Source organism: Acinonyx jubatus, chromosome D3, assembly GCF_027475565.1.
Source record: "Acinonyx jubatus isolate Ajub_Pintada_27869175 chromosome D3, VMU_Ajub_asm_v1.0, whole genome shotgun sequence".
Taxonomy (NCBI): domain Eukaryota; kingdom Metazoa; phylum Chordata; class Mammalia; order Carnivora; family Felidae; genus Acinonyx; species Acinonyx jubatus.
Genome location: NC_069392.1, coordinates 34439280 through 34466696, shown reverse-complemented (window position 1 = coordinate 34466696; position 27417 = coordinate 34439280). Strand labels below are relative to the sequence as shown.

Here is a 27417-nt window from a genome sequence, read left to right as displayed (position 1 = left end):
CCAAATGCAGTGGTCCAGGCTGCAGCCCCCAGCAGTAATTAAGTCACATCACAGTAAGGAAGCACTGGAAGAAGTGGAGAGTCAGACCACATGAGACCACAAGGGGTGTGGCATACAGAGTGGCCAGAGGTGAGACTGGACAGGACAAGCTGGCCAAGGACAGACCACATGAATCTATTGTCTGGGCTCAGAGTGTAGGATGTTATTCTGAAGGCAGTGGGGCGCCACAGGAGGGCTTCCTAAGGGGCATGATACTATCAGAACCATATCTTTGGAAGATAACTGGCAGCGGAGTGACACAGGAAGAGAGAGGGTGGTCCGGACACTGTTTGCAGTGATCTAAATGGGCAGAGCAGCCTGGGCCAAGGCAGGTGCCATGGCGACAGGTCTGTGAGCCAGTAAAGGCTTTTGCCACCTGCTAAATACCCATGGAAACGATGTCTTCCGGTAGAACTCAGCATGTGGTGCTGGGGAGCCCGAGTCGAGCGCCATTCAGACATCGGATCCTCCTCCGTCACTTCATAGCTATGTGACTTGGGCAGGTTGCTTGACTGTTTGAAATTCAGCGTTGGCAGCTATAAAATAGAGACAATGGTCCCTACCTCTTCAGCCTGTTCTGATGTTTGAAGTAAAGATTTGCTGACACAAAAATATATTTTGAATCTGTTTCTGGTAATCTATAGGGAATATTAAAGCTGTTGTCAGCTGTTTGGCTGTGCATCTGACTGCCAAAGCCAGACCGGCCTGGAGCGAGCCCAGACCTGGAGCATGCCCTCCTCCCAGGCGGGGTCCCACCTGCCGCTCTTTGTGGCCCTGGCGAAGGGCTGGGCACCCAGTGCCGGGGGCCGCATGTACTCATCTTCCGGCTGGCTGGCTGGGTGAGGAAGGGAGTGTCTGTCCTCTAATCACATGGAGGACAGGGGGGAGCTCTACAGTGCACCAGCTCTTCCATGGGGTTATGAACTTGGACCCCAAATGAATGAATCCAAAGGACACTGCTCTGCGAAAGGTTTGAGAACATTTTTTCTAGGCGTGGGAGGAGTCGGTAAGAGATTATTAACATGCCTTCGGAATGCATTGCAGCTATAATCAGATTACCCGTCTGACTTGAGAGGTTCTTGGCTAATTAAAGTACTTTATCTTCATTACAGTGAAGCGACTTGCCTGTAAAACTTCACTTATTTTGGGGAGCCACAAGGTAGTCACCTGTGGCTTTGCTGGGGTTGAGGCCTGCAACCTTCTCTTTGTATGTTGACATATGAGACTTGGAGCGGGAGAAAGTCGTGGGAAACAGCTGTGTGTGTGTGTGTGTGGGGAGGGGGGAACGAGGGTGCCACATCACTGCACAGCGGGCCCCTTGGCCAGGTCTGCCCTGAGGGTCCCCACGCCATCCCTCCAGGCTCTGGGAGGGCTGGCTATGCGGATGCTCCATGCACCAGACCCAGAGCAGGTCAAGTGGGTGTGGACGTGTGATTGAGCATTTTCATGCTCCAAGTGCATGTTTCTCAGTTCATGGGTTGTGTGTGTCTGGATTCTCTGGAGAAGAGAATATTTGTGCAACAAAAAGGTTGTAAGGCTCAAGCTGCTGCTGACTCTGCACTTGGACTTGAATGTTTGTAAGGAATTTTTGACATGTTTCGCCGTAGCTTGTGTGTGTTTTGTCAAAAGGAGGTTCCAGAGGGGTGTTCTACCAGCTGCTTGCTTCTCTGTTTTGAGTTTTGTGTGCAGAGACGTTAAACATGCCTCTTTCAGTGGCCACCCAAGAGTGTCACATGATATTTTATCTGTGCTTCTGGGGATACTGGTAATGCTGTTGCTGCTGTTCTGGGCTGTCTCAAAAGTTGGCCATCCCAGTCCTTCCAGAATAGGTTGATGTTGGTTTGTAGCGAGGTAGCTTAAATTTTGCATCATGTTTTCTCACCGCGATGCTGTTTTTGATGCTTCCTTCCGATAAATGAACAGTAAAAAACAATTGCTTTTTGTTCTTGGGGGTTTTGCTACATGCCCCTAAGCAGTCAAGGACAAAGTTTCTCATTGTTCTGAATCCCATAGATCCACAGCAGGCTGGGGTAGGTGTTGGGGTGAGATATGGGGGAGGCGCAGCACAAGTGAGGTTGGCTGCTGGCTCAAGAGAGCCGTCAGCTTTTCTAGAAGAGGGAGACGTCACAATGAAAAATAGCCTTTTTTTTTTTTTTTTGGTCGTTGTCATGTTGAGACTGTATTAGATTAGAAATGCTTTGAGTTGGGACAGACGGAGTCAGTGGGATTCTCTTTGGAAAATCGTTTCATTGACCTGGGTCAATTGGCTGTGAGGGTGGTGAAGCTGAAGATGAGGAGGAATGATGAAAGTGAAGGTATCTTCACAGGAGGCTTGTGAATGAACCTGTAAGACCAAAAGGAAGGGAAGGGGAGAGCTTGAGAGGATTCCAGTGCTTTGAATCTCTGGGACATCTTGTCGACAGAGAGGAGGGGGCTGATTTGGGAAAAGACGCCGAGGTCAGGGTTGAGTTGGAGAGCGAGATAAAATTAAACATCCTCCAGTATTTTCTACACGCACGATGTGCTATGTCCTAATAAACCCATCATAAGGTGAAAATATCATAAATTGCGAATGCATTTAATACACCCAACCTACTAAATGTCACAATGTAGCCCAGCCCACCTTGTATGCGCTCAGGACACTTATACGAGTCTACCATTGGGCAAAATCATCTAACACAAAGCCAATTTTATAACAAGTATTGAGCATGCCATGCAATTGATTGCATACTATGCTGGAAGTGACCAACAATGGCTGCGTGCTGGTCATTCACTCTCATGACCGCGTGGCTGACCAAGCACTGTGTTACTGCCACCGCCCAGCACACAGGAGAGGATCATCCCACATCGCTAGCCCAGGAAAAGGCACACATTGCAAATTCAAAGTACAGTTCCTACCAAAGGCATAGCGCTTTCTCACCATCATGAAGTTGAAAAGTCGTTAAGTCAAGCCATCATAAGTCGGGGACTGTCTGTACTTTTATTCTGAGCAAGATGTGTAAATATCATGGCTTCATAAAGATCACTTGCGTATGAGAAATACTGAATGGTAGCTTTGTAGAGTTGGTTAAACTTTTCTAACATTTAAGCTTTCATGTTCTAGTTACATAATAACTGAAAGAGAGCTGATAGTTGATAGCTTTGAAATAGAGAATCAGTTTTTAAGTTTTATGGCTTACTTTAGCAACTGGTACTTATTTTCCCACCTTTGATTCGGAGGAAATTTTCAGATCTGGCTCTCTGTCTCCGAGGAAAGCACCCAGAATAGCAAATTGAGCAAAGAGTGGGGATGTTTCCAGTCTCAGATGTGCTGTCGTTTTTATGTCACACACACAGTGCACTTCTGAGTTTCTTGGGCTGTTTAAAAATCTTACTCGCTGCTTTCCCACTTTTTAAACCCAACGGCATATTGAAGAACAGTGTCGCCAATGTAGAGATGTAGAAAGGATGACAAGTTGATCCACTCACTGATCAAGTGTTGTGAAAGTGCTGCTGGGGTGCAGCCACCCTCTTCCTGGGCATGTAGGCTATTTGAGGAAGCACATAGCCCCTGACGCTAGAGGGAGGAGGTGAGGAGGCGCTGGGCTTCGTGCAGTGCTCAGTAAACCGTGAGTGAGGGATAAGCTGGGCCATAGACGACCAGGATGTGGGAGGTCTTAGAACACAGATGGCAAGCAGCCAAAGGTATGTAGCATCGCCATACCCAGCATGGCCATCCTGACCTACTGCTACGGGGAGGAAGGGTGGTCCCAGGCCAGAGGCAGAGGCTGGTTGCACTTCAGTTTTTACTGTTGACTCCTAGGCTACAAAACCATTTGCCTTCAGCATTGCCGTGGGGGTGGGGTGGGGGGGGCTCAAGAAGAGATGAAAGTCGAGTCAGATAAGCCAGATGCACCTGGTCAGTCAAGGATGCCTCGCTGGGTAGATGTGCATGTCCCAGACAGGAGTTTCTGTGCACACACAGAACCGGATGTAGCAGAACCCAAGGTAGGCCGGACAGTTTCTACAAAATGTTAAAATCACTTTAAAAAATATCGGATACTAGGGGCGCCTGGGTGGCGCAGTCCGTTTAGCGCCTGACTTCAGCTCGGGTCATGATCTCACAGTCCGTGGGTTCCAGCCCGGTGTCGGGCTCTGTGCTAACAGCTCAGAGCCTGGAGCCTGCCTCAGATTGTGTGTCTCCCTCTCTTTATGCTCTCCCCCCACTCAAGCTCTGTCTCTCTCTCTCTCTTTCTTCCTCAAAAATAAGTAAACATTAAAAAAAATACCTATGTGTATATGTATCACATACTAAATATCTGTATATATATCAGATGCTAAATTCCATCGTTATAAACATGTGGCCTTCTAACCCAGTTTTCCTTTATTCAACTGTAAAGTCAACTGGAGACACTCCAACATTATTTGAAATAAGATACTGACAGATCTGCATTTTGCGTTTACCGAAGTTACAAGTAGCTAAGCTGGCCTGTTCCCGTTCCAGTGATACTGATGGAAGACACGAGACTCCTGTGTCAGAGAGGACTTTCTTAGTCAGGCTGCATCAGGCAGCATCAGCGGCCCGCCCCCCCCTTGCCCTCAAGTGCAAGGGGCAGGACCCAGAGGGCCCAGATAGATGCTGTGCCCACAGTGGGCTTGTGTTGCAGCTGGGGAACACTGAGCAGGGTGCGGGGGGCACTTTCATAGCAGCGGTAAGCACACCTCTTTGTTGCAGAGAAAGATGCAACTTCATCCTTCGAGGTTGCTTCCTGCAAGCACAGTCCTGGGAAATGGTCCAGGTAAGGACTGGTCCAAGCCTTGTGTCCTTGGTACATCCAGCAAGACGTGTGGAAATGTGAGAGACCCTTGGAGACGGTCTCCTAATGATATAAACACCTAAACATCACGATGTTTGTTATAGGTGAAATCTGAGAGGAGTTTTAAAATCTGCATCTGTTTAAGAAAGAACCATTTCACAGCCTTTAATTTGCCTATGTATTTTTAAAACTTAAAATATATAGGAATTCTTCTTTCAAACTGTCTGAAAATTCTATTGCTTTTCCTACAGACCACGAGAAGCAACTATTTGAAAAAAAAAAGTCTCCCCCACTTCCTTTCTCTCTTATTTTTAAACAGTCACCTATAAAATGTCTCCTGAGTGTGTAGCATTCCACCAGGTGCTGTTGGGAATATGAGGCAGTAGATGACTCAGGCCTTGCCCTTGGCTTCGTAACCTACTAGAAAATGAGACAGGCTTACCTGGAACAATCGAAGTAAATCTATCAAGTGCTCAATAATAAAATACCAATGATATCAGAGGGAAAAGTAAACCAAATCATTTTGTAACATTTTTAATCGAGAATGGTTACATATTCCTTCCTTGGTATGTATTCCTGTAGCCGCAGCCGCTACCCTTGCCAACTGCTATAACACAGGTGCGTGTAGTTCTGCAAGATGCCCGCTACTGGATATTGCCTCCCCCTCCCTGCCGGGTCTCTATATCTTCCATGCTCTCTTTTTCTTCATTTCTCTCTGCTTCCGTCCCTCTGATGTGCCAAGCGTAGGAGTATTTATGGAAACGGGGTTTCGTTTTTCGGGCTTTTTTGGTGGGAAGAAAAAAGCTTGCAGGGGGAGCTCATGTGAAAAATAAAAACCCAACTCTCCCTAATTCTGCCCCAGCTCTTTGGTCCTTTCCACATGACAGTATCAAAAAATCTCCCTCCCTTGGCTTTGAGTAACCAGTTCACCGTTTGCTCCTACTGGGGAGGGAAGCACTTCACTTGAAAGTCACTGAAAACATTACTTTAGAGGCCCTAGGTAGCTTTATGTGGAGGTTGCCGGAGAAGGATACAGCACATTTGAGCAACACTAGATGCTCCCGTGCCATAGGCCACTCCCCACTCACCTTCGTGCTGTCTTAAAGCCAACTGGTCTACCTGCGGGAGGGCGTGGCTCGGGAATGCCAAGGGACTTGCCTGACGTCACACAACAAGGGCCAGGACTCAGGCCTCTGACCCTTCTGACCCCAACCCAGGATTGCAAGTGCTCCTGGGGCTTTGGTTTTTATTGTTGTTTTGTAAACCAGGATTTATTCGAGATGAAAAGTATCACATGGGCCAGAAAAACTGGTCTACAGTCCTTGATTACCTTGCTTATCAAGCTCAAATTTAGGAAGCGGTGGGTGGTGGCCAAGAAATTTCTGCAGCCCCGATGTTTGCAGCGCGTGCGATTGTTACACTTGATGGAAGAGTTGCAGCTGAGCAAGGCTTCGTTTCCACCAAGGACATTTGATGGGCACGTCCTGCCCTTCTCCTCACTTTTCCTGGGACCAGCTCTGTCCCAGAAAATCCTCCTGACGCCAACATGGCTGCTTAGAATTCCAGGACATCTCTCTGGGGCCCCCAGGATGACCTGACCTATTTTGTGATGGGTCATGACTATTTTTAATGCCTAAGACACCTTTCAAAGACACACTACCACTTCTGCAGAGAAGACAGTCCTCTAAAGTCCACAGAAAGTGCGCTCACAGGGAGTTGTGCGTGGAACAGGGCTTGAGATAGAGGTCATACAGCAACTCATAAAACCTCACACAAATATGACTCTTTTTCATCTGTTCTGTTAGACTTGTATTCAGAATTAGAAATGAGCAGGCAAGGAGTGAGAGCAGACAGCTCTGTCCTGGGGGGTGGGATGCTCAGGCTTTAGCACCTGAGTGCTGTGGTCCCTTTTGTAGGGTCACCAGGCTTTCGGGAGGTCGTAAGGCAGTTTGGTGACTTCTGGCCCTTGTCACAGTTCCATTAGGGAACACTGAGATTTCAGCTGTAACTTGCCATGAAAAAGAATTGTATATATCAAACGGCAAGAGATTGAGGTTCTCATTCTGTAGAGTGTCAGCAATACAGAAGGATACAGGCAAACTTTTTGGAGAAAAGAAACATTCAGAGACAACAGGAGAGGGAGAAAAGATAAACTGTGAATGATGAGAATTTCTTTATCTGAAATTCAGATGCTGTCAGCTTTACACATCTGGAACATGGTCACAAATCCCAGAGTGCTTAAAAAAAAAAAAAAAGAAAAGGAAAGGCCCCAAAGCCCCAAAGGAGCTGTTGGAATGCCAAGGGATACATTTAGTGGGCAAGCTCTCCTCTTGGAGCCCTTCGTCCTGATATTAGCTGGATTTCCCACTGCTTGTAATGGCCGAGGTCAGTACCCCAGCCCCCAGCTGATTTGACACCCGCAGGGACAGGCTGGAGCGGGGTGAATGAAAGGCTCCCCTGACGCCCTAATAATTGAGGGGATGGTGTTGGCCTTAGGGTATAGTCAGCCAGAGAACCCACGACGGGGTCCCCACAAAAGTTGGTAACGGAGCCCCAGATAGGAGGACGAGGTTGGCCTGTATTCTATAAGTTTCATTTAAGAAGGCAGGACAAGTACGATATGTTTTCTAAAAGAGTAACTGCGAATTAGAAATGCTAGCTTTCCCACTCCTGAGGCCTGTGGGCCATCTCCGTGCTCTCCTACTAGACTCCAAACTTCCGGGAGTCTAGAACCTCATGATCACCCATAATGGTTAACTCCACTTATTTATTGTTTGAAGTTTTCCCTTCTACAGGGAAAGTTTTATGTCCCTGGAAACCTTTCATGTCCCCAGGACTCTCTCCCTGAGGATGCCCCAATAGCCAACGGGCACTGTAAGAGTAAAGATGTGTGTCCCAGTGACCAGTAAAACCCCCAGTAGACTTTGTAGCAAGTGATTCACAGGAAATACAGGTCAGTAACAACCTAGAGAAGGCCAGGGAACAGGGACACCTGGGAACAGGTGAAGTGCGGTACTGCCCATGGAGGATCTTGGAAGTCCCGAGGGCGTGTGACGGGAAACAGTTAGGCCTTCAGGTTCCAACCCAGGAAACATTGCAGAACACAGAGGTATGTTTGGAGACACACATCGAGTAAAAAGAGGTTGTTGGCATTTTTGAGGCGGTTTGTGAGGCTCTGATTCTGATACCAGTTCGGACATGTGGGGTTTTTTCTCCCATACCACCAAGCAACTGACTCAGCTCTGACTGTCTACCTGGAGAACACATCCGGTCCTATGGTCCCACGAGACTGCTCTCTGCCCCCTTTAGACGCCAGTTGCAAGTCCAAGTTGCCACCTCTGCTTGTGACCATCCCTCAATAGAGCAGAGCTTCCACCGATGACCTCCTTGGGTGTGATTAGTTTGCCAGAGCGGCTCACAGAACTCAGGGAAATCTCTTACTTACTAGATCACACATACTTTATGAATGGCGAGGTACATGGGGGGACAAGGAGCATCCATGCTCTGTCCGCATGTTCACCCACGTGGAAGCCTTCCAAACCCCATCCTTTTGGGTTTTTACAGAGGCTTCATTATGTAGGCATGGTTGATTCCATCACTGGCCGTCTCCAGCCCTCTCTCCTTCCTGGAGGGCTGGGGATGGGGCCAAAAGTTCTCCGATTATCTAGGTGGTTCTTCTAGTGATCGGCCCCCATCCTTAGGTGATCTAGGAGCTTTCCAAAAGTCACCTCATTAACACCAACTCAGGTAGACAGGGGTTTATTATGAATGTCAAGACCATCTTTATTGCTCTAATCATTTAGGAAATTCCAAGAAAGACCAAATGCCAATGAAGATCAAATATAGACTTCTTATATATCACAATAGCTCAGTGGAATACTGTCTTCTAATACAGGCAGTCTGATAAAGTGCCATAGTTCTTTAAAAGGAATGTGTTTTTTGTTGTATTAAATACTGTCATTTTCTACTTTTATGGTTTTAGTGTTATTAATAAAATGGACCTATTTGTTTGATAGAGATGTTCTTTTTTGAACTGGTTTTGTAACTATGGAATTGGCTAAACAAGGGTGTAAAGACTGGTTCATCAGCTTTTCATCCAAGAAAGGTAAAAGGAAGTCTTTTCAGTGGTGACTCATAATTTGCATGGTGGCACCCACTCTGCTAAGCCTTCCCTCAAGAGTGATGCCAGAAAACACCAGAGAGATTTTCCCAGTTACCTAACCGTGGCTCACTTCACATTTTCTAGGTGAAGATAATTTCATGTGACGTTTTCTTTTTTCTGTAGATTACAGCGGTGCCCGTCACCTGGGTTTTTCTTCATCTGTAGGATTTGGGCTAAAGACAGTGGATACATTTTTCAGGTTGATTAATCTCATCTGTGATGAGCTTGGCACTCTGCCTTAAGATGCTAGTTAAACTCCTAAGACTTGCTAAATCTGTAGAAGTCTCGTCTTACTTGAGCTACGATTGGGTTACTTTGCGCAGTGGAAGTTTTTCTGCAAATTGTTGATGCCTATTTTGTATTGGGCACGCTTTCATCTCTTGGGAACCAGGGACCTGCATGAATTGTAAATTCTTGGTTATTAGGTGTTTGTGATCACATAACAGGTAGACAATCTTAAGTGACGCAAAGAGACAATTATTGCAGATTGTGCTGATAGCCCGGGGAACCAGATGCAGGGTTTTCAAAACGGAGATGAAGAGGGCTGAATGTACCAACATCGTAGATTCCTCTTTTTCTCCACTTACTGCAGGCAGTGAAATACAGTTGAAATGCCTCCTCCAGAATACCAGTCCAGGATAGTAATAACGGAGGAACAGAAGAATAAAAGGTCGAGAGGTCTGGAGAGTGTATTAAGGGGAGCTGTTACTGTTTTGTAATTCGGCATTTGTGATCCGTCTGGGAGGAGAATTGCCTTTGAGTGGAAAGACTTAAGTAGATCACACACACATATTACATTGAGTGCTTTTAAACTCCTCCTGACAGGGTGCTGAGCGCCCGCTCTGTAAAGCTCATCTGTGTGGTAAAAGGGCTAAAAGACAATGCCGTTTCTCCTCCAGGCAGAAAAAAAGTTGTGATGTTTTCGGGATCCTTCCTGGAGCTCGGTACTTGTCCCCATCCACAGGCCCTCTCTGGTCTCTGGCGGCACAGAGGAGGAATTCTGAAAGAATACTGTTGACCCCACGGATTGCTGGAACACACACTCCCTGAGGTTCATGAGTCGCTTATGATTTCTTCCATGCAGCCAAGAACGCACAGGAGGATGGGTTCTTTCTGTGCCCTTAGTGCATATGAGACCGCTTCCCCCACCCCCAGGACCCTCTGCGACCCTTCTGATGGGGGGGGGGGGCAGTTTGAGAGGTTCTCATCTGTCACAACGTGGAAGCGGTTTCCTGGAAAGGCAGGAGGTTTAAAAAGCAGAACACCGTGGTGAGATCTTTAAAAGAAGGCTGTCCTCTCAAACCTAGGGTGTTTAGAGAAGCTTTGGTAACTGGCATAAATTTCTAGAGGAGAGTAGTGTCCATAAATGACAAACTGTTATTCTAATAGGTTTTCTGTGCCCATCAGTAACCCAGAGAACACTAGAGCTGGGTCTTGCGGGGTGCCCTGGCATGAGGAGGGCGCAGTGGGAGACACAGTGGGGAGCTGTGGGTGTCCCGATTGACAGGAAGGTCTTTGGGGTTCCAGCTTCTGTAGGGGGCCCTGAAGGGCTTGAGCTTGTAGGGGCCCTGAGTCCTCAGAGGCCAGCTCGGCTCCCATGATGAAGAACAGATAAACATGAAGCGACTCTGGTGGGGCAAGGGGTGCTTAGCCCCCACCTCGCCCCCTTTGGGGCCCCCAAACTATCACAGGCACAGCACTATTTTTTGTCACATTCTCTTCTGGGACGTGGGCCAACCTCACAAGTCCACCTGGAATGTGAGCACAGTCAGCAGGGAGGGGAGCTGCCTGCCAGGGGCTCCGACCCCTCCCCTCCGGAGCCCCCTCAGCAGAGAGGCAGCTCAGCTCTGTGGAGAGACTGGGTTCAAGTCCCACCTGTGGGGGCAGGTGAATTACTTTCTCTCCCTCACCTACAAAATGCACATAAGACCACCGACCCCACTGAGGTGTTGTGAGGAGGACAGATCTCGAATATAAGGTGTTTGGCTATCTTGGAACAAGTTGTTAGATACAGAATCAAGCAGCATGTCTGCTAACCTACCTGACGCGGTGGTTGGCAATCCTTCGCGGGGTGTTTTGTCGCCCTGCTGACCCACCAGAAAGCAAGTGTCAGGGTCCTGACCTCTCAGTTGACACGGGGGCTGATGAGGAAACTGTTCAGCTAGAACTCTTCTTATCTAGGAACAGAACATAATGCTTGCCCTTTTCACTGGTCTCATCCCTCGGTCTTACGTCCAGTCTTTCCAACGGCTTTCTCCTTCTGTTCCTTTTTCCTCCCACGTTTCCACAAGAAGCAATGTTTTTCTGAGTGTATATGTAGAAAACAGACATAAAGTATTGTGGAAGGTACTCCTGCATTGCTTCCAACAAGTTTTAAGATTTTCTATCTCTATGAAAAAAAAAAATCCAAATATTCTGGTAAATTTTAGATTTTTTCCCCCACAGATAAGTTGTGATTGCAGAGAAATTAAGTCCTGTATTTTTTATGAAGTGAACATGCATGTAATAGTTGGTTGAAACGTATGGACTTAAAATGCCAATAGAGGAAAAACTACCTTTGGTGATATAATAAAGTTTTTAAATGTGCCATTGTTAAAAAAAAAAAAAAAGCAAGGCCTCTTGAGAAAACAACTTGCTAAAGCTTTGGTCACTGTTTAAAAGCTGCCTTCAAAACATTTATAAACAGTTTGAATCCATCTGAATGTGTATTTTACAGATTAAAAACAGTACTAGTGAATCTTAGCTTCTTGGCCATAAAAGGAGAGGGAGAATCTATAGTATTGTACACATGGAAAGTGAGATAAATCATGGGATCTTATAGTGACATCTGAAGTATAAGCTATAACAATCCATAGAGGTTTATTTGGAGTGCTTTGTTAATGGCTCTTAGACCATTTTAGGTACAGATACATATATGTTTACTGCGCTGAAATATACATAATGTAAAATTTACCATTTATATTCTTACTAAGTGTATAATTGTGCCATTAGAGACATTCACAATGTTATACAACTGTCACCATTATTTCCAGAACTTTCCATCATCCCAAATGGAAACTCTGCATCCATTAAGCCATAACTCCTCGTTCCCTCCTCACCGAGCCCCTGGTAACCTTTATTCTGCTTTCTGTCTACGAATTTGCCTATAATCTAGGGATCCCATATAAGTGGAATCACGCAATATTTTTCCTTTTTCTTTCATCTGGCTTATTTCACCGACCCTGTTTCCTAGACTCATCCACGTATCACACAAATGTCCTTCCTTTTTGTGGCTGATTAATATTCCATGGTGGAATCATAGCATATTTTGTTTATCCATTCAGCTCCTGGATTGTTTGCATCTCTTGGCCGTTGGGAATAATGATGCAGTAAACATTACTGTGCAAATATCCGTTTGCATCTGTGATAATTAGTGTTTTTAAAAGGTACCTGTCTGTAGGCTGAGATGTTCAAAGAGAAAGGGTAAGGCCACATCAGTGAATGACGCCCATTTGCTGCCTGAACAGCATCTCTGGTGCTGTGTTGTGTAATGTTGGTAGTTAGATCTGCCCTCGTGCCTGTGGCGGCTGCAGACACAAAGCGTGTGGTCCCCTCCCCCGAGGCAGCCACCTGGCAAATGCACAAGTGTAAACAAGATGGAAATACTGCCGTGCCCCCCAGCCCAAGAAAACATTTCTAACTAGTTGAGCGTGGCTTAAGAGGGGGGCATCACCACCAAGGAGACTGCCTACAGAATGGCCAAGGTGATCTAGTCTTCTCTTAGCTGCAGGAGAGAAGGACAAATATCAGAGATTATGTGCAATGGATGGGATGTTACAGTTGTGGGGTAAGGAGAGAAGAGGGGTGGATGAAAACGCGTGGCTTCTGTTCTTGACAGATAAGGGGGCTGCCCGAACCCCCCGCAGGGACGAAGACTAGAGCAATACTGGCAGCCGAGATGGAGGAATGAGAAGGTATCAGCAGACGGGGTACAGGGTATGGGAGAAGGATACCACTTGGTATCACCACTTATGCGTGAGTAACAGACACAAGGTCTGAGGCTCTCAAGACAGGTGAGAAGTGGAGATGACCGTGCATAAAACAGATGACACAGGAGGTTAAGCGGGATGTGCACGGAAAGCCTGTCCCACCGCGGGGCTTTACAGGTTGTGTCTGCGCCCGCCTGTCACTGCTGTCACTGCTCCTGTGCTCCCTTAGAATTCAGTCTCCGTGTATACTTTCTCCTCCTTATCAGTGTTATTCTTAATTATTTTTTTGTAGCTAGGGCCTTCTACATTCTATGTAGCCTGAAATAACCTGCTAACTGCACGAAGAACATCTCTACCCTAGAATGTGAGTTCACAATTAGGCCTATTCAAAACGTCCCAATTTTTAACAACATGTACAATATCTGCCCAGAGTGAAGGAGATCTTGTGACCAGGCCTTGTGTCCGTTTTCAGTTTTGTGGAAGAAAACAGAGAACCAAAACCCAGACGTTATCGGGGGGTTAGAAATAAGAAGGAGGGAGACAGCGTCCAAGAAAAGAACCACACCAGGGGGAGGGTCCCTCGCAGCACAGACAGGCAGCAGGCCAGCAGGACTCCCACATGGGGCCAGAACAGGACACGGGGGTCCGACCTGCCTAAGGGCCTGGAAAGTGCATAATCTCTCTTTTCTCATTTTTTCCCAACTGGATGTCTGTTTATATCCAGATGAGATTTCTGTATTTGTGCATCATTCTGGCTGATGCCATGACCAACAAGGAGGTCTTTCCAGAACATATTATTTCACACTCTGGGTGCTTCTCGGTTTCCATCTGAAACCAAAGACAGAAGCTGTCGTGTGGTAGAGCTTTCATAATCCTTTTTCTCTTTACTTCCCTGTCCCCTGCTTCGTGCTGTCACTTGTCCCTCGGCTCAGCTGATCTCCCTCAACCTTATTATTCACTTTGTGTTAATATGTCAGTGAAAAACCTTGTCAGTCAACAAAAAGGAGGCCTCCCTTTGAGACGGAGTCTCTGATAGGATCTGACGGTGAGGGAAAGCAGGTGTCCTCATTTTTCTCCTCGTGGTTTGACTCATCGTATGTACCTTTGCCAGTGTCTCTTGGCATGCATAAGTGCATTGTGGAAAATCTGACCTACTCACCTCCCTGAAATGATAGAAGTAACGTCCACTCCATGGGAGAGAGAATTTCTTCCCTTCTTCCTCTTCCTCTTCCTCTTCCTCTTCCTCTTCCTCTTCCTCTCCTCCTCCTCCTCCTCCTCCTCCTTCTTCTTCTTCTTCTTCCTCTTCTTCTCCTTCTTCTACATTAGAGAGAGAGAGAATCTTAAGCAGGCACCATACTCAGTTCAGCACGGAGCCTGACATGGGGCTCGATCCCACACCCCTGGGATCATCACCCAAGCCTAAATCAAGAGTTGGATGCTGAACCACCTGAGCCACCCAGGCGCCCCCAGAGAGAATTTCTTTTTCAGTTAATATTTCCTCTGTGACTTGGTAACAGACAATAGCAAGATATTTCACAACAGATTTTATGTGACCTGTGATAGAATTTAAAGTTCTAAGATATCCAATTTCCATTACACATGCAAAAAAAGAATATACAGAAAGCACACAGTTGAAAAAGTTCACACTTCAAGCACATTTCTCATGTAAAGTGAAAAAGACAGTTTTGCGAACATTGGCTTGCTCCTGCAGACAGAAGAAAACTGGAGTGAGTAATAATGGCTTTTACTCTCTATTCTGGGGGAAAAAAAAGATGATTAGCAATTGAAAATATTGGTCAAGAAAAGAATCATAGGGGTTTAGCTAATGTTTGTTTTTCACGGTTGTCACTTACTAAGCATGTTGTTTCATGTAGTCCTTACGAGAAACCTTTATATAAAATAGGTATTAATATTATTACCGCTTTTAAATAGGGAAGTTGAGGTACGAAGAGCTCAAGAAACGAGTATAGGGTCACAGTCTATGAACCTAGGTCATGGACCTAGATTTGTCCATGAATGCCCATGCTTAACTCACCTTTCCTTTTACACACATAACATATGTGTTTTCACATGCTTGCTGGAAAACTAAAAATTCACGAAGGTGTGGACCAGTTTTGGAAGACAAAAGTCTTATTCGAATTTTCAAAGTTTCTCTTATTTTTTAAAAATGTTTTAATGTTTATTTATTTTTGAGAGAGAGAGAGCCCAAGCAGGGGAGGGGCAGAGAGAGAGGGAGACACAGAATCCGAAGCAGGCTCCAGGCTCTGAGCTGCCAGCACAGAACCCGATGAGGGGCTCATACCCACAAGCTGTGAGATCATGACCTGAGCCAAAGTCTGTCGCTTAACTGACTGAGCTACCCAGGCACCCCTCGAAGTTTCTCTTAAAGCCGAACTATGAAAGCTTTTTAAAACCAATTGAAATTGCACACTCAACTCTGAGATCTCTCAGGTGCGAGTACTCCAGGCGATAAAAGGAAGACATAAAATCTCTACAAGGAGAGTCAGGGTGAAATGGTGGAGTAGAGAGACATGTGACCAAAGCCCTGCAGAAGCGTGAGCTGTGTGGCACGCAGAAAACGTTAGTGGACGTCCTCTGGGATGAGAAAAGGCCTTTCCACCAGCATTTTCCCATTTGCAGGCTACTTGGTCTTTCTGTGGACGCCAGCTGGTTTTCTGAAGCGCTGTGGCTCCCCAGGTAGATGTGCAGCATTGGCCAAGCATGTGTCCCCGAGCCAAGGCAGGAGCACAGAAGGCGGGAGTAGAGGGGCCGGCGCTTCACCGCAGCTTTCCTTCTGGAAACCTGCAGAAGGTTTGGAGGCGTAAGGTGGATGGAAACTTGGTGCTGCGACACCAAGTGCACGAACTTGCTGTGGTGCACCCAGAGGGCCAGAGACATCTGAACAGATGGCTTTTGGGCAAAGCCCCAAGTCGCTGAGCCGTCAGTGGCCTCATCCGTGCGCTTCAGAGAGAACACCCCAAAGTGAGGCGTAGCCTCCTCGCCCTACAGCCTTGGGCGCATCAGGTAGCCTTTGCCAGCATCACTTTCCTCTGGGAAGTGAGGTACCACCATTCCTGCTGTCCATCCTGGAGAGTGTGAGGAGTAAGGTGGGCATGTGCTGTCGGCATGTGCTGTGGGCACACGTGGTGTCCCTTCCTCCTCCACGCTCTTCCCAGCCCAGGCTGCTGTCGGTGGGAGTGATTTTGCTGAACAGGAGAAATCAGAGGATCTGAAGGTTGGAGAGACCAGGGAGATCTGCTCTTATCCCGGGACAGGTGGGTGTCAGGAGCAGGCCCTCAGGCTTGTCAGAGATGAGTGATGTCCCCAGCGGGCAGTGGCCCTGCAGCTGCATCAGAGCAGGAGGCAGGACAAGCTTGCAGGCAGACGGTGCTCCCTGAGTAACCCTCTTGTCCTCTGTCGACTCAGAAGCCATTAGGATCTGGCTTGACTGTGCAAATGGATTTATATACGGCCCCGGGAGGAGCCATCTGAACAAAATGCTGTTACGAGTCCACATAAAGGACACTTCTGTCCTCGGGCTCCGTGACATGGCCACCATCCCTGTCAGAGCCTGGGGCCCGGTGGACTGAAGCAGGGCCTTTGCAGGTGTTCTGTCTCATCCACGTGATATGCTAGCAGAAATACCCATGGTTTGGGCGTCAAGCTTCTTTCCCGTGTGTTTACAGATGACAGCACCACAGATGATGAAAGCGTGACTCACCTGAACCCAGGACTGTGCTGCCCAGGGCCTGCCCTCTGCTCTGCTCTGTGCCAGTCCTTAGCCCAGGGCCAGTATTCCTGCTGTGACGTTCCTCCCAGATTACATCCTGTTGGAAGCGTGTTTCTTTCCGTGTGCTCACTGGCTGGCCCACCTCAGAAAGCAGGGCTGGCCTGCCCCTTCCAACAGTGTCCCCACAGCTCCTGGGGCCCTAGGGATTTCTCCTGCTGCAAAAGCAAGTGGCATCTTGCCCCCACCCTGCAGCTCACTTACTGTCGCCTGACTGAATCTTCTGCAGTCCCCTGAATGGTGGTGCAGGCTAACAGGGAACGGAGAGAGCTTCGGCTCCATAGAAGTCATGAAATTGTGGGGCAGGCATCTCCACTCTCCCCTTAAGTCACTCAAGACCGTGCCTTGGTGTTAGAGGTGGAAATCCAAATTGCTCTGGTTTGGAGATGAGAATTGCAGATGATTTAACCAACGGGACAGGATTGGCTTTGTGCAGAATGCCAGCCCAGGGATGCTTTTGAGATTTCAGAGCCTTTGGCGGATGATTAATGGAGCCGAGCTCCTCAGATAACAGGGCTCCAGGACAGACGTGGGTCAGCAGGTCAGCCTCCGCCTGGTCGGGGAGCCTCTCCAAGAGGAAGCCTTCAGCTGAGGAAGGTGATTAGAATCTCAGATCCATTTGCTGTCCCCAGATGTCCATTAGGCCCTCCTTTGTCCTCTGTGTGAAAATCTATTTGATGATCTCCAGCAGGACACAGCTAATCCTGCCTGGGAGCTAATCCCTTAGCTTAATTTCTTTTCTTTCTCACTTGAGGGCCAAAGGTACATCCGAAGGGGGAGCCCAGCCAAATCAACACAGGTTTAGCGGGTGTGTTTGTATTAGGGGTCAATTCTCTTATCCTTAAAATATAACTTTTCCGATTTGTGTTTGTATTATGGGTCAGTTCTCTTATCCTTAAAATATAACTTTTCTGATTTGAAAAACATAATATATATGAATTTTGAATGTTACAGGGAAATAAAAAAAACCTGTAAGGAAAAACACAAAGTCACCCATGATGCTGCTGCCCATTGCTAAGACCTATTAGCATTTTAGTGTATTTGCTTCTAAATATGTCAAAGACAAAAGTAATCGTGGTAAGATATTAAATTTGTTTTTTTTATCCTGCAGCTCAATTGGCATTTTATGAAACATTTCTCACGTCATGAAAAATTTTTAGTGACCATAAATTTTCATGGCTAGCCAATATCATATTAACTTGTTTTCAGTGAAATTGGAAATTTATGCGCAGAATGTTTTTTTCTTTCCAACACTACGAAAATTTTCAAACATACAGTAAAGCTTCAACAATTTTATAGTGAACGCCTGTATACTCACCATGTAAATTCTGTATTAACATTTTACTATATTTGATTTATCCTATATCTGTTTACCCATCGATTTAATCTGTTAACCCCTCTTATTTTTTTTTTTTACATTTGAAAATGGAGGCACCAGTTCACTTTCCTTAAATGTACATTGTTAACTAGAACTTAATTTTTACTTATACTTTGCAGTAATTTATGTGTATTGAAATGCACAGATCTTAAGTTTATAGTCACTGAGTTTTGACAAATGTGTGCCTAAATTTTAATAGTATAATCGCACACTTTATTATTAGAACAATACTCAGAGTCCATTTAGAAGATCCAAAGGGTTTTATGGCTGATGAATAGGAAATAGTATCACAAGTAACTCAGAACTTTATTCATGTGCTCTTTTGTTTGAAAGATAAAGTCCTAAATATTTTCTTATGCTCCTGAAAAAAATGAGTGATTAATTTTCTCCAAAAAGGGGCAACATTATCATTTATTTGTATATATGTATTTATTTTTTGGCCTTTTTTATTAAGTAAGCTCTATGAAAGCTTTATGAGCCTCAGTGTGGGGCTCACACTTAGGACCCCAAGATCAAGAGTCACATGCTCTACAGGCCAAACCAGCCAGGCACCCTGGCTTTGTTTTGTTTTTCAAAGTACTTCTCACTTTTTTGTATTCTTTTGTTAAACTGGGAAATAATTTGCCTCTCTCAGTGGACTAAGTATATTTTTTCCAGACCAGTGGGAGCCAGGAACAGATTAGTATTTATAAGACGCAAACCTTATCTTCGGTTCTGATTGGCAAACAACATACATTTTTATAGATTTTCAACTGTTATGAGTGCCCAAGAGCCATTTATTTGTCACCTACTAAGTGAGTCGGTAGAAGCTTCTGAAATGTAGACTCCAATTCGGTATTTCATGTCCTGTTTGGTTGTTGCTGAGTGCCTGGGTGTATGTGCACACTGTAAGTCAGGATTCCTATAATTTTGGGGAAGGATACTTTATTTCTTGTGCAGGCATCAATCTTGGTCTTACGCTGGCCATGATTTTCCATTTTTTGGTTTACATGTTAATGATAATGTACACTGTTGCATTATCTTCTTCCCTTTTTATTTTGTGGTGTTTGGCTGAGACTACTGTGTTGTATGTTTTAGCCACAATTTTCCAATTACCAGGACTCAAGATAAATGTCTCTAAGGTTTAAAATGCATCGTATTTGCAAAGCAAATGTGTGTCACGTGTCCCAAACGTGCAACAGCAGCAGCCTGTCATTTGTGTTGCCACATTCTCTCCCCAGGAGAAAGTGCGTTTGGTAGCCTGAGTGTGCGGGCGGTCTCTGTCCCTCCCAGGTGGGCCTCGTAGCCTGGACGGTGTGGCCTGTGGCTGGGCTGTTGTCCCCTTGGCCTTCCTCCTCTTCCCCTTGGGTGCGGGGATCCCAACCAGCTCTGACTTTAATGGCTGGATTTCTCTTCGGCCAAAGCATCTCAATATATTTTCCTCTTCTCCTCATTTACTTTGTGGTATTTTGTCCTCTGATAATAGTTTCTGCCTTTTCCATATAAGGACCCGTGCCGTCTGCAGCCTCAGATCCTCAGAAATTACCAGTGCCAACACATATTTCATGGCCATGAAGTACCTCGTGAGCATAGCAATTTGCAACCATTCCGGTAATAGTTCTTTGTGCTCTTTTGCTAAAAAGGGAGAGACTCTTTGTGCGAGAAGAGTCAGCAGTTTGGGGCTCAAAAATCTCAAGAAAACAGAAAGGAAAGCAGCACAAATTGGGAGATTGAGCTGTCAGAGGCCCAGAAGGCAGCTCCTAGGGTCTCAGTGCTGTGACTGTGAGCGAGGCGGGTGGACTCAGGGCCAGGTTGGAGCCCCATCTCTGAGTTTGGGGCACCTTGAAACGTCACCTAACTTCTGACTGTGTTTTCTCATCTGTTAATCAGTGATAACCGTGTATCCTCTCAAGGCTTTCGTGAGGATGAGCTTACATCAGATGCTGAAAGAAAGAGTTTAGCATTGCCTTTGACATGAGCATATGCCTAACAAACGGTAATTGTTAATATCACCATTATTCTTCCAAAGAGAGCCAAGGAGGAGGGGTTTCCTTCCAGTTGTGGCCAAGGGGGGTGTGAAGGCAGGGGAGCTGTGTTTCCAGGGCCCTGCCGTGTAAGGGTGGTGCCACAGACTTCGGCTGAGTACCGTGGTTCCATGGTGTGACAGGAGCCAGTCTCCCTGAGGTGGGAGTCGCGGGGTGGGGGGCCGTCTAAGGGGCAAGTGGAGAGTGGGAAAAGTAAAAAAGTATCCACCAGCGCGGACCTGGTGCTTCTGGCCAAAGGAGAAGCTAGTAACTCATCTTTCCCATCTCCTAACATTTAAATGAGGACTTTAATGTGGGTGAAAGAATCCTGGTAACTTCCTCCTGAAAAGAAATAAGGTGTATGCATCTTCATTTTCTTATTCTGATTTTTTTTTAATTTTTTTTAACGTTTATTTATTTTCGAGACAGAGACAGACAGAGCATGAACGGGGGAGGGGCAGAGAGAGGGAGACACAGAATCTGAAACAGGCTCCAGGCTCTGAGCTGTCAGCCCAGAGCCCGACGCGGGGCTCGAACTCACGGACCACGAGATCGTGACCCGAGCCGAAGTCAGACGCCCAACCGACTGAGCCACCCAGGCGCCCCATCTTATTCTGATTTTAAAACCATGTGTGCTGTAAATCAGCCCAAAAAACCCAGACAACTTTCTAAATAATGAAGGATCTGTCAGAATTCTGGAAGTCGGCTGCCTTCATCTGTCCCCTCTTTCCCATCCTCGGTCAAAATTCACAGCATCCGAATTTTTGTCTCCTTTTGTTACCAATCTAAACTTTGAGCCCAAAGTCTGTCTCTGAAACATTGTAGCAATTGAGAGCTTGTTCTTTTTTTCCAAAATTGCCTGGAAGAAACTGGCTAACTTAAAATAGGAAGCATTAAGCAGTTGCCTAACTTCGTATTTTATTTAATCATTTTCAATACTCAGCAAATGCATCAGGCTTAGATGGATTTCAATTTGGAGTTAGAAACTCAGATTTTTTTTCCTTTTCAGTAGGAATTGAGAGTTGATTTGCTGGCAGTTGGCCAGACTAAAAAGAAAGAGTAGAATGAATCAGCAGGCAAGTCCCCCATTCTGGGCTCAGTTTATTTGATGGGCAACATTTTCCTCTTTTCCTTATGGTTTCTTGGAAGAGATTGTCCACTGGATCTCTGAGTCATCTAGAGGAATGCACTGGCCATGAATAATGTCCACAGATATCATTCTGTACCTAGGGTCTCTTGGCCAATATACAAAGCACTTAGCTCTCAGCCCTGGTTGAGACTCACAGCAGTGAGCCCAGGAGGACCCTGTACCACAGGCCGGGGGCCTGGTGACTGCATGACAGCTTGTGAGGGAGCCATATGCCAGTAACCTGCAGAGCAATGGGGTGCCTGACCAGTTCCCTGACTCCTCAGGAGGTTTCCTGGTCTTTTTAGCCAATGTACATACAGGTTATACACACACACACACACACACACACACACGTGTGTGTGTGTGTGTGTGTGTGTGTGTGTGTGTGTGTGTGTGTGTGTATGTTATACCTGAAACATCAGGCTAATAAAAAAAAATGTCAGCATACAAAAAGAGATCCAGGAAGCTGGCAAATAACGTCTGATGAGGCACCACTGTAATCCTACATAGGAGATCGGTGACAGCCTCTTTTCTCTGACCTCTTTAATAATTTCCTGGGTTTTTCTTGTTAATTATGAAGGAAATAATACTCACCATAAGTAATTTGGAGACTATAAAAAGCCACAAGAAAAGAAAATTAGTATCCCTCAGAATTCTGTCACCTGATGATGAATGCTGTTAACATGAGATATATGTTTCTCCGGTCTGCTTTTCTAACATACATATGTAATACATACGTATATTTATATTTTATTAGATGTAAATTGAAATCACAAAATACATGCTGTTCGTAACCTGCATTTTTTCTTTTAATGCATCGTGTTTCCTCTTTTTCTTCAAAAACATCATTTTAATACCCTCCGCAGCATTCATTTGCTGTTTTCAAAGGTAGTGCGATAAGCATTCTTACCCATAAACCTTCCCACGTATCTCTGCATGTTTCCTTAGACCAATTTCCTTAGAAATTGTTTTGTTCTTGTTTACTTTCTTATCGTCTGACTCCTCACACTCTCATGTAAGCTCCTTAAAAACAAACACTTGTGGGGCACCTGGGTGGCTCAGTCGGTTAAGCGTCCAACTCTTGATTTAGGCTCAGGTCATGATCTCATGGTTTGTGGGTTCAAGCCCTGTGTCAGGCTCTGCACTGTTTGTGCAGAGCCTGCTTGGGATTCTCTCTCTCTCTGCTCCTCCCTCGAGCTCTCTCCCTGTCTCTCTCCCTCTCTCAAAATAAATAAACTTAAGGAAAAAAAAAAAAGTCTTGTTACCCTGCTGCCCAGACAAGGCAACATAGTAGGTACTGGATTCATGCTGGGTGAGTGAGGGACTTAGTCATCAGGACTTCGTCACTTAGTCACTTTCAGAGGTGGAATCCCTGGGTCACAGTGTGTCCCTTTACCAGGCTGAGTTGCCCACCTGACATGCTGGGGAGTCCCCACTCTCACTGATCTGGATGAAGTGCCTTCCTCTGTGGACCCTTGCTAACACTGGGGGGTCATACGTCTTTTGGTCTGTAAGCCTTTACGTGAAAAAAATGGTACTTTATTTCAATTGCTAGTAATCATGTGTTTGTTGGCCACTTATTTTTTAATTAAAGTGGTTTTCCATTCTTACAAAATATTGTCTTTTGTCTGCCTTGTGCTAGAAACATCTTTTTTTCCCCCATTTTGCCACTTGCTTTTTAATACTGTAAATGGTTTCTTTTGATATATAAACATTTTATATCTTACCAATCCACTCAGTCTTTCCCTTGGATGTTTTGGCTTTTGTGTATAAAGGATATACTCCCAAAACAAACAGAAATTCATCTCTTTTCTTCCTAGTTCCTTTATGAATTCGTACATCTAGATATTTAACTCATCTGGAATTTTTTTTGATACATGGTGTTGATTTTTCCCCCTGTGTTAGCCAGTTGTTCCTCCAACATATACTAAATAGCCTGTTCTTTCTCCCACTTTTAAAATGCTACCCGTATCTGGGCGCCTGGGTGGTTCAGTCGGTTGAGCGGTTGAGCATCCGACTTTGGCTCAGGTCACGATCACACGGTTCATGGGTTCAAGGCCCGCGTGGGGCTCTGTGCTGACAGCTCACAGCCTGGAGCCTGCTTCGGGTTCTGTGTCTCCCTCTCCCTCTGCTCCTCCTCCACTTGTGCCCTGTCTCTCTCTCAAAAGATAAAATAAACATTAATAAAATGCTATTTTTATCAACTTTCAAAATCTCATATACTCTCAACTTTATTTCTGAGCTGTTTTGCTCTGAGCTGTTTTGTTTTGGTCATCTGACTTTTGGTACCAGCTCCAAACCGTTATATTGTATTTCTATATCTGAAGGTGCAAACTTACTGTCATTATTCTTCCTTTTCAGTGTTCTTGGCTGTTTTTACCAATGTATTTTTCTAGGTCAGAGGTCAACACACTCTCTGAAAAGGGCCAGATAGTAAATGTTGCAGGTTCTGCAGGCCATATGGTTTGTCACTGCTACTCAGCTCTGCTTTTGTAGCGCAAAGCAGGAGAAGAGGTAATAAACAAGGCTGTGCTCCAGTGAAACTCATTTACAAAACACACTGTGGGTTGATTTATCCCGAGGGCTTTAGATTGCCAACCCCTGTTCTAGATGAATTTTTGAGTCATTTTGTCAAGTCTTTTCCCACTCTTACCTCCTTCACGTATACACAGTAGTGTGTGTGTGTGTGTGAATATGTGTGTGTGTGTGCATATGCGTGTGTATATACACACACTCATACTTTTCGTGTATATTTGTTTGTATATTATATTTTTATACACATTGCAGTAAATATATGGAAAGAGAGGAATTTGGTTAAAATGCCATCGTACTAAACAATGATGTGGGAGAAATGTGACATCTCTATAAAATAGGGTCTTCTCATCAGCATCAAGCATTCCTTTACATCTGTCACCAAAATGGTATGGTTTCTTTCATCTAGGTCCTGCCAATTTCTGGTTAATTTTAATCTTTGCATTGTTTTTCATTGTAGTTCTCCCTTTAACTGGGATCTGTGTTGGGCATCCCATGGCCCCCCATCTGTTCCACGATTCTCTAGAAGGATCACGGGACTCTTGTACTCAGACCCATCAGGCTGGTGGGAGGAATCTGTGTCCAGACTCCCCACTGGCTGCCTCCCAGTAGGAGGGCTCACACAGAAGGTGCTCCTTCCTCCCCCACCGAAATGCAACACCATAATTATTCTGTCTCCACTTCTAGCTTTCATCTCACCTCCAGATACTTTTCTTTCATTGTGTGCAGAATGTGCTTTGCACTCATAGGGAGAAGGTGATGTGGTACAGGGTGACTCGAAGAGCCACGGGCTCACTGCGCTGACCTCGGTCCTGGAATTAGATCCCAGAAATTGAAGCCTTGGGAATGGTTTCTCTCCCTGCTTCTTTATTGGAACTCTCCTCTGTAGTAAATCGCCAGAAGTGTTCATCTCGCTCAGCTCATTCAAATCAAAGAAACTCTTCACTTCAGCATGAAGAATCTTGGAAAGCCTACATACTATGGGTGGTAAATCTCAAGCCCTAAGACGGGCTTCACATAACCTGTTGGAGAAAGCTGGTTCTCTTTGTAGTTTGACCCTGCCTTTACCAAAAAGGCTAAAGGAAGTAAAGCTGCTTCTGCAGCTGGGATTTAGAAATAAGCTTCCACACATCCGCCTTGGTTGACCAGGGAGTGCCCACACTCCCTGCTGATTCTGTAACTTTCTCACCCTTCTCTCAATTACCTTCCCCCCCCCGCCCCCCCCCCCCCCCCCCCCCCCCGCTTTAGGCCTCTGGCCTCCGGCCTCCTAAGAGGCTAAGGGGCTGGAATTTTAATTGTTTGATAAATTTCATCCAGTGAAGGGCACTGCCTGGCCATCTGTGAGTGAGGGCACTTTGAATGCAAACAGAACTGAGTTCATTACCGTAGGTCTGACTGTGATGTAAGTGACTCGGGTGAGAGCCTCCTTCCTAGGCTATTTTGGCAGATGGGTTGCAGCAAAGGAATGAAGCAAAGAGGCTCTGAGCACCCTTGAGATGAACTCCCAGATGATCCAAGCATCCAGGTCCACGCCTCAAGGAGGGCGGGGAGACTCCTTCCCAGTCGCAGGCTTACCAGGGTCTGAGTGAAAGCCCCCAAGTCTTTAGCTTTCCAAACTGCCTTCTCCTGGCTTGTCTCAGGATTCCGTTAATCTTTTCAGGTTTCACATCCCTCTGTCTCCCCCTAGGATGTTTCTGGCTCTTCCCGCCAGTCCTTGCGGTATTCATACTTTATTTTAGCATACTTTATTTTAGTATTTCAGACACATATCTTGCCGAAAGCAGGCATAGGTGTACTGCATTGTATGTGAAACTAGGCAGCGACCCAGCCCACTGAAGGACACGGCCAAGGCCACTTCACATGAATAAGTTATGGCCTTACAAGACCTTAAAGATGTAGGGTTAGTCATGAACTGGAGGGGGCTGTGGCTGAAGACTGTTGCATCCTAGATTAGGTGTTCTCTGTAAACCTGCACCACCCTTCTCTTCCTTCCTACCACTTTGTTATCTGGCCATTTACCCTTAGGCACTCAGGAAACAGCGTTTAACTTTGATATTAGCCCCAACAAAGCCTAATTAGGAAGGCAGGGCAGCTCCAGAAATACCATGTGTCTATTTCCCAAACTACCTACCTCTCTCCTCTCTTCTTCCCACTGTTACAAATCGTCCAAACCACCCTTCCTTTTCTTTAAACTGAATAATTGAAGAATATTCCAAACACAATCATTAGGGTTCAGAGACCTTGCCAGGCTTCTTCTACAGCATTTAAACAGTGACTCTGAGGGGCGCCTGGGTGGATCCGTCGGTTAAGCCTCCGACTTCGGCTCAGGTCATGAGTTCACTGTCTGTGAGTTCGAGCCCCACGCAGGGCTCTGTGCTGTCAGCTCAGAGCCTGGAGCCTGCTTCGGATTCTGTCTCCCTCTCTCTCTGCCCCTCCCCTGCTTGCACTTTCTCCTTGCCTCACACTCTCTCTCTGTCTCTCAAAAATAAATAAAGATTTACAGAAATAAATAAAGCCTGGAGCCTGCTTCGGATTCTGTCTCCCTCTCTCTTTGCCCCTCCCCTGCTTGCACTCTCTCTCAAAAATAAATAAAGATTTAAAAAACAAATAAATAAACATTGACTCTGAGTGGTTCCTTGATTCCCATGGGGAAAAAAGGACCTCCATCCATTGTGTGTGTCCCCTACCAGTGGGGACGGCGTGTGCCTAGTCCAGCTCCTGCACGTGACCTCCCCGTAACAGAATGTCCCTTGGATCTATTTCAGAGTTCCCTGAAAAGAAGAGGCAGCCGGGAAACATACAAAGAAAAGAAAACCTCGAACCAGGTAAGCAGAAGTATCATTCTAATGTTACACCTCCTCGAGGGGCTGTCACCTCATTTTGAATGGTCTCAAAAGCGTGAGAACATTGCCTTTAAAATATTCAAAGAAACGTTACCTGCCAACAAATTTGGACTTGCTCAAAACCTCCATGGGGTGAAAATGTTCTTTCTAAACCACCAACTCCTCCTTTTTTGTTTCTCACACTGATAAGCTGGTGACTTCTTCAAGAAAGACAAGAACAGACTGGCTCTGTGCAAAACATAATTTTGTGTAATTCAGGGCTCTCTGGCAGCATCCACAACCGGTAAAACGTATTTTGGCCGTCAGTCATTCACACAGTAAAATAGGTCAGCTAGTGAGGTGTTGGCTCATTCATTCATAAGGCATTGTTTTGAACATTGGCTTTTTTGTTTGTTGTTGTTGTTTAACGGGTAAGCTGAACAGTATCTTAAACTGTCCTTACTGAAAGTGAGATGTTCTCGCCAGAAGATGGTAAAAACGTAGCCCTTTCTTTGTACACGGTTTGTGTCCTGCAGAATTTTCTGAGCGGTTCTCAACACAGGCTTTACTGGATTCCTCCCTTCTTTTTTTGAAAAAAAGAAATGCCTCTAGTATGAGGTGTTGGAGAGAACAAAGGCATTCGTGGGGCATCAGCTCCCTGAGTGATCGGAGCAAGTAGTAATTAGAGACTCAAGAAGTCCGGGTAACTGAGAGCTCCGTTGACCTGCCCCGTGAACTCCACTCTTGATTCCCTTTGGTTTTGCCATTATCCAAACTCACTGATGCCCAGAATGTCCTTCA

The 27417-nt window shown here is 45.8% G+C and overlaps 1 protein-coding gene across 11 annotated transcripts in view; it reads left to right on the top strand.

The window, feature by feature from the left end:
• Positions 1–27417, top strand: part of MTCL1 (microtubule crosslinking factor 1) — a 128913-nt gene that overhangs the window by 47951 nt on the left and 53545 nt on the right. For all 11 annotated transcript variants that reach the window (XM_027068506.2, XM_027068505.2, XM_027068499.2 and 8 more), the window contains exon 4: positions 26560–26619. In XM_027068506.2, the coding sequence (XP_026924307.1) occupies positions 26560–26619 (60 nt within the window). The remainder of the gene's footprint in view (positions 1–26559; positions 26620–27417) is intronic.